Source organism: Camelus ferus, chromosome 4 (genome assembly GCF_009834535.1).
Source record: "Camelus ferus isolate YT-003-E chromosome 4, BCGSAC_Cfer_1.0, whole genome shotgun sequence".
In the NCBI taxonomy this organism is placed as follows: domain Eukaryota; kingdom Metazoa; phylum Chordata; class Mammalia; order Artiodactyla; family Camelidae; genus Camelus; species Camelus ferus.
Window position 1 is genome coordinate 57,533,863 of NC_045699.1, and position 12,075 is coordinate 57,545,937.

The window sequence follows — 12,075 nt, forward strand, 5'->3', positions numbered from 1 at the left end:
CAGCGCCCCTGCAGGGCCCAGGCCGGGGCTCCTCAACTGAAAACCAGCCCAGCCACCTGGAACAGGCTGCCTGCCTCCGAGAGCTCAGAGAGCAGGTGGCCAGGATGACAGGCCAGAAGGAGAATCCTGCAGCCAAGAAAGTCCTCAAGAGGGTCATCAGGCCGACCGCCTGTCTGCATGCCAGGCTGTGCTTGGAATCTGAGAATCCCAGTGGGAAGGGACCTCAGAAACCAATTGTCCGACCCTTTCCTGGTGCCCAGATCTGCCCTGCACTGGCCCACGCCTCAGCTTGGCGCTTCCCTCCCTCACGTGTGTCATCTCTGGACCCCTCTCATTGGGAAATCCTCCTGCACTGGAGCTACAAATGTCCCAGCCATCCTGCACCCCAGCCTCCTCCACCCAGGGCCCAGGTCCCAGCAGGACCAGCCTGCGGGGTGTGCGCTCAGTGGTCCAGTTCCCAGGCTCTGGCTCCCTGCCCTGTGCACTCTGCTCTTTCTCCTGGGTGCACACCAGTTTATCAGTGTCCCTGGTAAAGCGTGGCACTAGAAAACAAAATGGGCAGAGACGAGCCCTGCTTCTCCAAGCCTGCTCCCCGGCCCACCCCTTCCTCCTACCTGTGACTTCATACCCTCTCCCAGGGGCCCCTCTGAGCAGTCGCAGCTCAGCCACCTGCAGACTGGCCACAGGCCCTGGCGGAGGTGGCCCTCTGATGGGTATCTCCCACTACCCCTGCTGCGCCCCTCACATCTGCTCTGCTCGTGGGGCCAAGGGCAACAGCCTGTGCCCCATCCTGGCACCGCCTAGCCTGCCAGACACAGCCTGGACATGGCAAGAGCTGTGTAAGTGTTCACTGCTGTCCACTCGACAGGGGGAGGTTCTGCAACCAGTGAGCGTGAGAACCACGCAGAGCAGACAGTCACGGGAGAGCGTACTCGTAATAAATAGAGTAAGACATAAAAAAAAAGAGAGAGAGAGAGAGGATGGAAACACACAGTCCAATTGAAGTATGCCTTTAAAGCTAAATTTACTAACTAACTTCATTGCTTTGGAACAGTTAGTTCACTGCTCTGAGCCTGGTGTGTAGCAATCGAAAGCATTACCTATTACTTGTTATTATTACGGTAAGCTGTTTTGTGTAAGCAAGGGTTGAAAATGTAACTCGAAAATGTGGAAAGAGTTTGTTCTGAGAGGCAGGCTGGGGGAATTTTTCTTTTTCCTTTATAAAACTTTCCTTTAGCTTCTTAAGACTCTGTCCTCCCAATGTGTCTACAGCGTTGGGGAGAAATTGCCCTAGTCTCCCAACCTGCTCCTTTCCTGTAAACTCCACGGGGCGGGCGTGGTCAGGGTCCTCTCTTCCCTCTGAGCAGCTCCCTCCGTGGCTAGAAACTGTCTTGTCCTCCATGCTCTCCATGCCAGCCTGGCCTTTTTGGCAGAGCCATCAGGGGAATTCAGGAGCTGGCTGGCTGTGGACATCCAAGTGGAGCCCTGAGGATTGGCGCCTCTGATGACCTCGGTGACTAATTTTTTCTCTCTCTCTCCTCTCCCCTCTCATGCCTTTGCAACCCAGGGGGACAGGGGTGACCCTGGGCCTGACGGTGAACGTGGCGAGAAGGGCCAGGAGGGACTGAAGGGTGAGGACGGGCCCCCCGGTCCCCCTGGCATCACTGGCGTCCGGGTGAGTGTGCACAGGGCTCCTGGGTGCAAATAACACTCGTGCCTGTTTAGGCAGCTCGGTGGGAGGTCTTTTGCCAGCAGCCTCCTAAGGGTCTTGTCCTGTGATCCCTCCTTCATCTGAGAGCTTCCCAGAGAACCAATTTGATCATGTCCCTCCCTTGCCTAGCCCTCCCCTGGCTCCCAAGTGCCCACAGAATAACATCACTCTCCTTAGCCTGGCTGCTGTGCCCCACACAAACCTGGCCTCTGCTGACCTCGTCCTACCCAACTGCCATATTCAGCCACACTGAATTCAGCAGAAGAGGCACTGGCCCGAGTCTCCATATTGCTGTGTGACCTTTCACTTGCCCTTGCCCTCTCTGGGTCACACATTTGGTATGATGAAGGATTTGGAAGAATGTGTGCTGAGCTCACTTTGAGTTCCAACATTCTGGGGGCTCTTTCTTAGTGAACTTTTGAGTATTACAACCATGGAATAGGCAGCAACATGTGGCAGAAATAGCCCTGACCCAAGTCCAAAGGCTGAGTCCTGGCTCGAGCACCCACTGGCAATGTGGCTTTGGACACATCACTGCCTCTCTCTGAGCCTTAGTTTTTTCATCTAAAGAGTTGATGAAGCTTTGGATAGGAAAACAGTTTATAAAATGCACCAGAAATATGAAAGATTGTCTTTATGAATTTGGAGGAGGAAATGACTGGAAGCTAGTGGCGGTGGCAATGCTGATGGTGGTGATGGTGATAGTAGTGATGATGGTAATTATAGTGGTGATGGTGATGATAGTGATGGTGTTGGTGATGGTGGTGGTGAACATGCCGGTGGTAGTGGTATTGGTGGCAGTAATGGTGGTGATGGTGATAGTGATGATGATGGTGGCAGTGAAGGTGATGTTGGTGGAGACAATGATGGTGGTGATGGTGGTGAAGGTGATGATAGTGATGATGATGGTGGTGGTGATCATGGTGGGGATGATGATGATGGCAGTGAAGGTGATGATGGTGGAGACAATGACGGTGATGAGCATGGTGGTGGTGTTGGTGATGGCAGTGGCAGTGATGTGACACTGGCTGTGGTGATGGAGATGGTGTTGGTGGTAGAAGTGTTAAGGTCTGTATTTTGCTATCACTCCCAATTCTCATATACTGGAACTGGAAAGATGTTCACCGGGGCCAGATTGAGTGTGTTTTGGGTGACGGAGGTTAAGAGAGGCCTATATTTGAGTCTCTGCCATCAAGGCTGCAGGACCAGAATCTCCCATTCCATGGCCTGAAAACAGTGGAGTATTTAAAAATAGAATTTTATGAGCCATCAGGGCCTTTGCAGAAATCCTTCTATATGGATGGGGGCCCAGCAAATGTTTTCATTCTGACCCCACAGCCTCACCCCACTGGATGCTCTAGCCCTTACTCAGGATTTCCCACACCATGAAGGATGCTCCCGGCTGGAGAGGGCCTGTCAGAGCAAGTGACCAGACGGCTTCCCTGTCCTGAGGGAGACTCCCATCTCCCTGGCCCTGGACTGAATTCTTTGTCACTGACTCATTTCTCCTGCTGACAAGGGATCAGCCACTGCAATCACCTCAGTCCACTGGCAAATTCCACCAGCCCCTGTAATCATGCTTCACAATTGCCCGAACTGGATCAGCCTAGGAAAAGGGGTGTCACAGAAAGTAAGAATCCACATTTCATTCTAACTAGCTGGGTGACCTGTCGACAGGGTCATGTCCCCCAGCCTGTTTCTTTAGCTCTAACATGGGATAGATAATCTCTACCTCCCAGCCCTGTGGCCAGAATTGGATGATATAGTACAAAGTGTGGACACAGTGCCTGGCCCATGGTTGAGGCCATGACGACTGTTAGTGTTTAATTACTGGAGGAGCAAAGACCTTGAGACTGTCAAGTGCAATGCTATCTGGTAGAAACAGAATATGAGCTACGTGTGTTAATTTAAAATTTGCTGGTAGTCACATTTTTAAAAGGTAAAAAGAAACAGGTGAAATTAATTTCAATAATACATTTAGCACAATATATCCAAAATACTAACATATCAACATGTAATCAATATAGGAAATCATTAATAAGCTATTTTGTGTTCTTCTTTTTTGTACTGAGTCTGATATGCAGTGTGTGATTTACCCTTAGAGCACGTCTCAATTCAGATGTTAAATTTTCATTGGAAATGCTTGATCTGTGTTTAGACTTCATAAAATATACAGTTGAAAATGTAGATTCATACCCCAAGTTGTTCCAAAAATGCCAAAAGTGTTCCAATCATTGAATTACCAGTTTTTAAATTTAAGTTAGTTAAAATTTAATTGATTAAAAAATCCGGTTTCTCAGTCGCAATAGCCATATTTCAAGTGCTCAGTAGCCGTATGTGGCTAGAGGGTACCATATTGAACAGCGCAAAGCCAGTTCAAGACCTTCACGTTAGAGGTGGGGAAACTGAGGCACAGAGAGAGGGGGGGACTTGTCCAGGGTCACGTGAGGACTTAGGTACCTAGTACCAGGATGCAGGGCAGTCTGTGCTTACCCTTCTAGGCCCACTGCTCTTCCTGCCCTTCCTCCATCACAATTAGTCAGTGCTTCCTCTTAGAGTCCAATGCCTACTCCAAGATGAGACCATCACCTCCCTCATCCTATAGCATGTGCCTCTGTTAATGCAGCCAAAGGGATTCAATCAAACCAGCTCATTAGCGCTTATTTTCCCCAGCTTCCTTTGAGGTTTGGGCCTTGAGAGGACTGCCCTCTGCAGACAGTCTGGATGTTCTTTCCAGTCCAGAAACACTGCCTGCCCTACCCCCTACATCCCAACCCAGTGTGGCCCCAGGTGCAGACTTTCTTCTCTCACTCCTCATCTCTCTTACACTCATGCATGCACACTTACACACACTCACTCATTCCCAGTGAACTGAGTTTCCCGGACAACTGTGGAGACAAAGCCAGATGGGTCCCCTGGGGCAGGGTAGTGGAGAGCAGCATTTTGGGATGCCTGTAGGGGAGGGGGCAGAATGGCCTCTCAGAGGGAGTGGCCTGGATGGGCAGGGAGGGGGCCCTGTCAGTGGGACACGGCCTCAGGGATTGTCAGAAGTGACATGCAGCATCTCAGAGATGAGGGAGGACCTAGGACATCTCTCCTGCCTGCCTGTCATCAGTGGGCACCCTGGACTCGGAATCAGACAGATCTGTAGTTGAATCAGGGCTCTGCCAGGGACCAGCCGGACCCTGGACAAGTCACTTCACCTTTGGGCACCTAGGCTGTCACCATCTACATACAGGAGGGGGTCTGAATCAGTCCTAAGGCTCAGGGTGGCTAGGAGGGTGGATCAGTGCATGGCACGTGGAGAGGGCTCAGTGCAGAGAGCTGCTCCCATTGGGACAGCCTGGGCATCAGCAGTAACCATGACAACAGCAGTTTATCGTGCGCTTACCATGGGCCGGGCACCTCGTAAACACGCTACTGTATCACCAGGTTGAATCCTCAGCTCTGTGAGGCAACTATGACCACTGCCTTGACTTTGTAAAGACAGAGATCACAGGAAGTTAGGTCATGCTCAAGGTCACACGGGCATTGAGCGCAGAATCAGCTTTAACCCAGGCAGTCTGCCTCCAGAGCTAGTGCTGCAAGCTTCATGGATCTGCCTCAATTTTCTCTCATTCCTCATGTTTCTCTCTTTTTCCCTCCTTTTTCTTTCAGGGTCCTGAAGGAAAACCAGGGAAGCAAGGCGAGAAGGGCCGGACAGGAGCCAAGGTAGGATCCCCCCTTTTCCTCCTGCCCTGATCTGTGCCATGTCCCTCCCTGACAGCTTCCATCCTCCCCTCCCCTCCCCTCTGCCGGGGCCTGGTGACAGCCTGTCTCTCCTCCACTGCAGGGTGCCAAGGGCTACCAAGGACAGCTGGGTGAGATGGGCGTCCCTGGAGACCCCGGATCCCCTGGCACCCCAGGCCCTAAAGGGTCCCGGGGCAGCCTGGGACCAACGGTGAGAACTCTCTGAGTGGGAAGGGTCGGGGTCAGGCATGGGGCAGAAGGGGCCAAGGGCAGAGAGGAAAGTCTCACCTCACCTCAACTCTCAGCTGAACACCGTGCTCATTATCCCAGCCACTTCTTTTGAATCATGGATCCCTTTGGGAACCCATAGAAGCTACAGCCTTCTCCCTGGAAAAGTACACACAGCGCTGTATTTCTTACAATTTGAAGGGGTCAGGGGGGTCTTCTGAAGCCGTTTAGAAACCCCAGTTAGCAAGCCCTGCTATCAGGGTGTAGAGACGGAGACCCTTGGGAGTATTTTTATTGAACAAGGAGTTTTCCCACTGGAAGTAGATTCATGAGGGTCAGGGTGAAGCTGCTCTCAGTCCCTGCATGACTCTGAGGATGTCTCAGTCCATTGCTGGTCTGCCCTGAAGGAAGGGCCCCTGAGGGGTTTGACCGCTGCAGGGGGAGGAAGACCCCAAAGAGGAAGCAAGGATGGGGCCAGATGAGGGTGATGCAGCGTCTCTGAGCCGCCAGTGTGTGTGGATAAACAGCTGTGCTGGTTTGTGGGACCTGCAAGATTCCCTGCTGTGAATGCTCCCATGGTGGCTGATTTCAAGCTACCAACACGATGTCACTGAGTGCGGACTTGGGAGCAGATGTGCAGGAGACCTCCATTATCTTGTACCTTCGATCCCGGTATCCACGGGGTATCCCGGAACCAATCCCCTGTGGACACCAGATACTGAGGGGTGACTGTATTTCCACCACCCAGATTCAATAAACGGAAATAACCTCATAAGCGTAGGTAACAGTAAAATGTAGTAAAATTATTAGGAAGGGATGAGTTTGGAATATTTATCATCTTTGTTTTTAATATAATAGAGTTAACTGTAAGTTCATATAATTTAATTTATCATGGTGATTCTGTTTAACAATTGGCTCACAAAAGTTTAGCAGTTGGCTGGGGGGAGGAGGGGCCAGGCTGCTGGGCTGAACCGGGCTGGAGCCTGGGGCAGAGACGGTTCCTGCGGTGAGAGCCGCACTGTGTATCAGCGTGGGTTTTCTCCTCTCGTAGGGTGCTCCAGGACGGATGGGGGCCCAAGGAGAACCGGGACTAGCTGGTTACAATGTAAGGAAATCTCACCTCCCCTTCTCTGGAACTCTGCCCTGCAGGCCTGCACTCAAGCCTGCCTAGGCCGCTGCCCCCACCACCTCCCAGCTGAGGGCCAGCCCTCAGGCCGCTGAAGATTCATGGTCTCCCCTGCCCCAGGGAACGTCTGGGCCCAGAGACCAGAGTGGGGTTCAAGAACCACCAGTGGGCTGGGCAGGGGTGGGGTGGACAGAGACAGATTCCACCCCCACCCCTCCAGCCCTCAATGAGTCCCTCCTTCTCATAGCTCACGTCTGAGCTTCACAACTGCTCTCTGTGGAAGGGAAGACCGTAGCCTATTTTTGCATCCAACTGGGTGCCCCCCACTTAGAGGCAGCTGAGCCAAAGCCACGTTTCACATGTGGGAGACCAGGCTTCAGAGGGGCACAGGCGTGCTCAGAAAGGGACACTGAGGCTTAGAGTAGGGGGGCTATAGAATGTGTGTACAGGGCCTGACAGCTTAAGTTTGAAGGTGGTATCCCATGTCTGAAAGAGGTCCAGCAGAGAGGAGGGGCGGAGGAGGAGCACGGCGGAGAGAGGGCAAAGGGGATGGGGACCGGAGAGAGCGTGCTGGGAGCCCAAGGGCAGAACCTGCACCTGCAGGTCTCACCGCAGCTTGGGGAAGCCAGCTTTTTGCCCCCCGGGAGGACACAGCTTGTTCTCCTGAAACCTGGACCTGGGTCTGCTCCAAGATGGTGTGAGCAGAGCCTTCAACCATCCAAGCAGATATCCCTTGGAGGTGTAGCTGGGTCCAACATGGCATGACTGGGAGGCCAGGGCCCAGAGAGGCACAGGGCTTGCTCAGCGTCACACAGCAAGTTGAGGCAGAGCCAGGACCCAGTCACACAGCCCAGAGTGTCTCCATCTTTGAGTTCTTGTCCTTCATCACTTGTCCCTCCCAACTCCTCACTCCCCCGTGCTCTCACCTCCTGCCGTCTTGTTTCCTGCAGGGACACAAAGGCATCATGGGACCCCTCGGACCTCCTGGACCAAAGGGCGAAAAGGTGAGTGTCTAGTCCCGGGCAGCAGCTGCTTTCTTGTATCTGGGGCTGGTGGGAGTGAACCCCTGGGCCACTGTGGCTGGGCTAGCATGGGAAGTTCATGGCAGGCTCACCCCTAATCCCACCTCCGCCAGCCAAGAGGCCGGTGTCACCCCGGCTGTGCCCGGCAGGTAGGAGCCATTAGACCTACGTTCAGCATGGATGTATTCAGTGTCATCTCTGTGCATGGCACCAGAACAAAAACAGACACAGCTCCTGCTCTCCTGGGGCTTCCAGTCGAGCAGGGGAGATGGGCATCAGTCGTGTAATGAAGCCGTTCTATCATCTGTGTGAAAGTAGGAAGGGAAGTCTGGCTCATGAATGAGATGACCACCGAGAGCCAGGACAGGCTTAGGATGGAGAGTGAGAAGCACCAGCATTTCAGGCCAGGAAGGAACCGCCCAGGCAGAGGGAAGGCGTGTCCATTTCCCACGCCAGGGCTCCAGATTCAGCAGGGCACAGGGACTGCTGGAAGAAACCTTGCTGACCATCACGTCCCGCCCCGCTAGGCAGGAGGGAATGTGGGGGCCAGAGCTCTGAGGGTCACATTCCGAGGCAGCGCCGAGCTGGCCCCAGGACCCAAGTCCTACGTTAGAGGCTCGGTGTCCCTCCTCCCTTTCCTCCCTCTTCCTCCGAGGGCTCAGCTGGACCTCCTCCTCGCCAGCGGCCAGCTGCTCTCTCCGTGCCCCCCTGCTCCCCATCCCTCCTTTCTTTTGCCGAGTCAGCTCCCCTCTAACTACAACCCGCTGTTGGGTGAATCACCCCAGCCTGGCTGGCTGTCCATCTGGTCCTTTCCTCCTGCTTGAAGAACAGATCTGCAATCAGAGTGGGCCGCGGGCTCCGACACGCCCCACAGGAAGCTGCAGAAAGTGTCACTCAGTGCCCTGAATCCCTCCTCAGCCCTCACAGTCGGCTGGGGCTGGCACAGGAGGGGTTAATGTGGACTCTGAAACAAGGGGCTGCCTCCACTCTGGGCCATCTGCAGCTGCAGAAGCAGACGTTGTGGCTGCTGAGAATTGGACCCTACCCCCAAATCTGCCCTAAGTCTGTTAAGGCTCAGGATTCCCTGAGCCTTGATGGCCTCTTCTGTTAAGGGGGCAGGTACCTTGGGGACATGAGGCTCAGCAGGACATCACGTGTATGCTAGCCAGATGCACTTTCTGACTTGTAAGGCAGTATTATTATTCATTCAGTCATTTATCTGCTAACAAGGATTTGTGAATTTATGATTATTTAGTGTGTTCTCGGCCCTGAGCTAGGGGCTGTAGAATGATGCCCTTAAGAGCTCAAAAATAAAAATAGTCCCTTGAATGAATAGCCAACCAACCACAGCTGGATGGAGCTGGAAGGGGAGAGAGCAGGTTCCTGCGGGAGAGCCCCGAAGCAAAGCTCCTTCCTCAGGATTTCTCTTTCTTCATAACCCTCACCATGATCCTGGCACAGAGGTGTCAGTATACCGCTTGACAGATGGGGAAACTGAGTCTCCATGACGCTCCAGGACTAGCTCAGGATGGGGGTGGGGGTGGGGGTGACAGGATCAGAACTCAGAGTCTGTCTGATGCCAGGCCTCGCTTTTCCAGCCAGAAACAGACACTTAAATGGGCCAATACACTGTTCAACTTGAGGCTTCCCTGTGGGGCATGTGTCTGTTTACAAAGGTGGTGACCAGAGGGGTTGGGGAGATTGGATAAGACTCAGAGAACAAGGAGAAAGGTGGGGAATGGGGGGCTCCACCAGCTTTCTGGTGCTAAAAAAGGCATCCCCCAACTACAGCCACAGTGTGGGGGAGCGGGGGAGATCTGTAGAGCTGGCTTATGGCCCAGACATCCCCTTAGTTCTTGTATGGCCTTGGCTAAGACCCTTCCTTCCCTGGGCCTCAGTTTCTCCATCTGTAAAATGGGACCAGTGGTCACAGCAGTATAGGGGTGATGTATTGGTTCCATTAAACATACCTCATGAGGTTCCTGGCACATCAAACACTAGGTAAATACAGCCGCCTCCCCAAAGCGCCCCAGTCCAACTGTCTCCCCTCACAACAGGACAGAGCCCTGGGATAAAGAGCCATAGAGAGCGATCAGGGAGGAGAGGGAATCCCTACTCCCTGAGCCAACCACCCCTGGGTACAACTGGTTCTAGGCCTCTGGCCGAGTCCCTCCTGCCTTCAGTCTCTGCCCACAGGAGCCACAGAGGCCCAGGGCCAAGGCCAGCCCTCAGGACTGACTCGGGCCTGGGACTGGCTCCAGACCCCAGGATGGCTCCCCTCTCTCCTGCCTCTCAGCCTCCCCTTCAATCCCTGCCAGAAGCAAGGGGGCTCAGAGGTGCCCTGGCTTGAGTCCCCTGCCCCGAATGCACCCCCACAGGCGGTGACACTAGTTGCCTGGGGCTAGAACATTCTGAGCTCTGAGGTCCTGCCCCCTGCTGTTCTGCCTACACTTTCCTTGTAGCTAGCATGTGGCGTCCAGACACCTGTCCTGCAGGTGGGCCACGGCCCAGGGTGGCCCGCCACAGCCCAAGGACCTCAGCTCTAAACTCTGTCCTCCCCTAATCTGTCTACCTCTGTGCCACAGGTCCTCCCTGCTGTTGTTATTATGAACAACAGCAATTTTCCAGGCCACCCCCTGAGCCCCTGCTCTGTGCGCAGTAGCGTGCTGAGGGCTTACCAGCCTTTCATTACTGCGTCCTTGGAGCAGTGCTGCGAGGCATGACAGTCCCGTTTGCAGATAGAAGACTGTCTTATGAATAAGACCCTCAAGCTGGCTGGCTGCTAAGTGCCACCTGGGGCAGCCCAGGGCCTTCTCTGGGGCTCCCACCATGGGTAGGACGTTTATCCTGAAGCTGGTTCTCAGCCCACTTTCTCCCAGCAAAGGTCAGAGAAAGGGACATTTTCACTGAGGGCTGAATAACTGAGCAGCTCACACCACCTCTCTGTGCCTCAGTGCCTCATTTCCTCATCTGTAAAATGGGGAGAGTAAAATCACCTGCTTTGTACGGTTGTTGGGAGGCTTCAGTGAGTGCCTGTGTATGGGCCGTGGGCCCGTGGCAGTGCCCACACCTGCCAGCTGTTGGAATTATTATCACTCCCTGCTGGGCACCATGCAGGGATGTATGCATCATTTCATGGAATCTCTGCCACTCCCCATGGTATCACCAATGTCCCCTTCCCCCCACCTCACCCCTATTCCGCAGCTGAGAAAAAGCTCTGAGACAGGTAGGGACTGTTGAAGGTCTGGGCAGCTGGGTCCCTGCAAAGCTGGGTGTGACCAAGGTCTCTGCTGCTAGCTACCCAGTCTGACAGCCTGAGGGCGTTGGCCTGGGGGTGTCCAGCATGGGGTGCAGGTGGTAAAGAGCATCATTCTGTGTTCCATCTTCCTGGTTCCACACCTGGGTCTGCCTTTGACCCCATGTCTTCCTGACCCCACATCTGCCCCTTCCCTCTCTGGCCTCAGTCTTTCTGTCTGTAACCCTAAGTAGGCTGAACTTCCTCTGATGAAGGCCCTTTTGGCCTCGGTATGGAGGGTCGGGAATTCCCCAAATTCACCAGAAGCACGTTTGTCTTAAAACTGGTTCTGTGTCCACAGGGAGAGCAGGGCGAGGATGGCAAGGCCGAGGGACCCCCCGGGCCACCTGGAGATCTGGTAAGGCCCCCTCACCATCCATCCCCTGGACCACTGCCAAGATGGAGCTCCAGCCTCCGGCTGTGTAGGGAAGGGGAGGCTGAGCAGGGGTGAGGCTGCTGCAAGCTCCACGGAGGGTGTGGCCTAGGAGGTCCAGGTCTGGCATCCCCTGCACCTGGGGGCCCATGTTTTGTGCTGTCCTTGTCGTTTAGGGCCCTGTGGGTGATCGAGGAGACCGCGGGGAACCAGGGGATCCTGGATACCCTGTAAGTAGCAGAGCTCCTACCTGCTGGCAGCATCAGGAGTGTTGCAGGAGGGCATTCCTTGGCCTCAGCTCCATGCAGCCTGGAATTAGAACAGCCTCCACTAGGAAACAAGCCTGTGCTTCCACCGCTGGTGCAAGTGCCCAGGCTTTAAGCACAACCCCTCCTGCAAAGTGCTCAGGGCCTAATTCATGCCGAAAGGGGGAGGATCCGAGACCTGTCCTGAGGGAGGGAGAGGATGGGCAGGGGAAGGAGACCTCTCCCATTTAAGGGCCTCAGGGTCCACATCTGTGGCCAACAACAGCTCTCCCAGCAAGAGCAGTGGGACAAGCCACTGAATGAGCAGCCCGCACCTCCCACACCC

General features: G+C 54.3%; 1 protein-coding gene across 5 annotated transcripts in view; it reads left to right on the forward strand.

The window, feature by feature from the left end:
* COL27A1 (collagen type XXVII alpha 1 chain) overlaps positions 1–12,075 on the forward strand; it is a 142,390-nt gene that overhangs the window by 105,880 nt on the left and 24,435 nt on the right. For all 5 annotated transcript variants that reach the window (XR_004319439.1, XR_004319438.1, XM_032478266.1 and 2 more), the window contains 7 exons: positions 1,568–1,675; positions 5,369–5,422; positions 5,544–5,651; positions 6,720–6,773; positions 7,745–7,798; positions 11,413–11,469; positions 11,661–11,714. Coding sequence is in view for 3 of the 5 variants with exons in the window: in XM_032478266.1 (XP_032334157.1) it covers positions 1,568–1,675; positions 5,369–5,422; positions 5,544–5,651; positions 6,720–6,773; positions 7,745–7,798; positions 11,413–11,469; positions 11,661–11,714 (489 nt within the window). In the remaining 2 variants the exon portion in view is untranslated. The remainder of the gene's footprint in view (positions 1–1,567; positions 1,676–5,368; positions 5,423–5,543; positions 5,652–6,719; positions 6,774–7,744; positions 7,799–11,412; positions 11,470–11,660; positions 11,715–12,075) is intronic.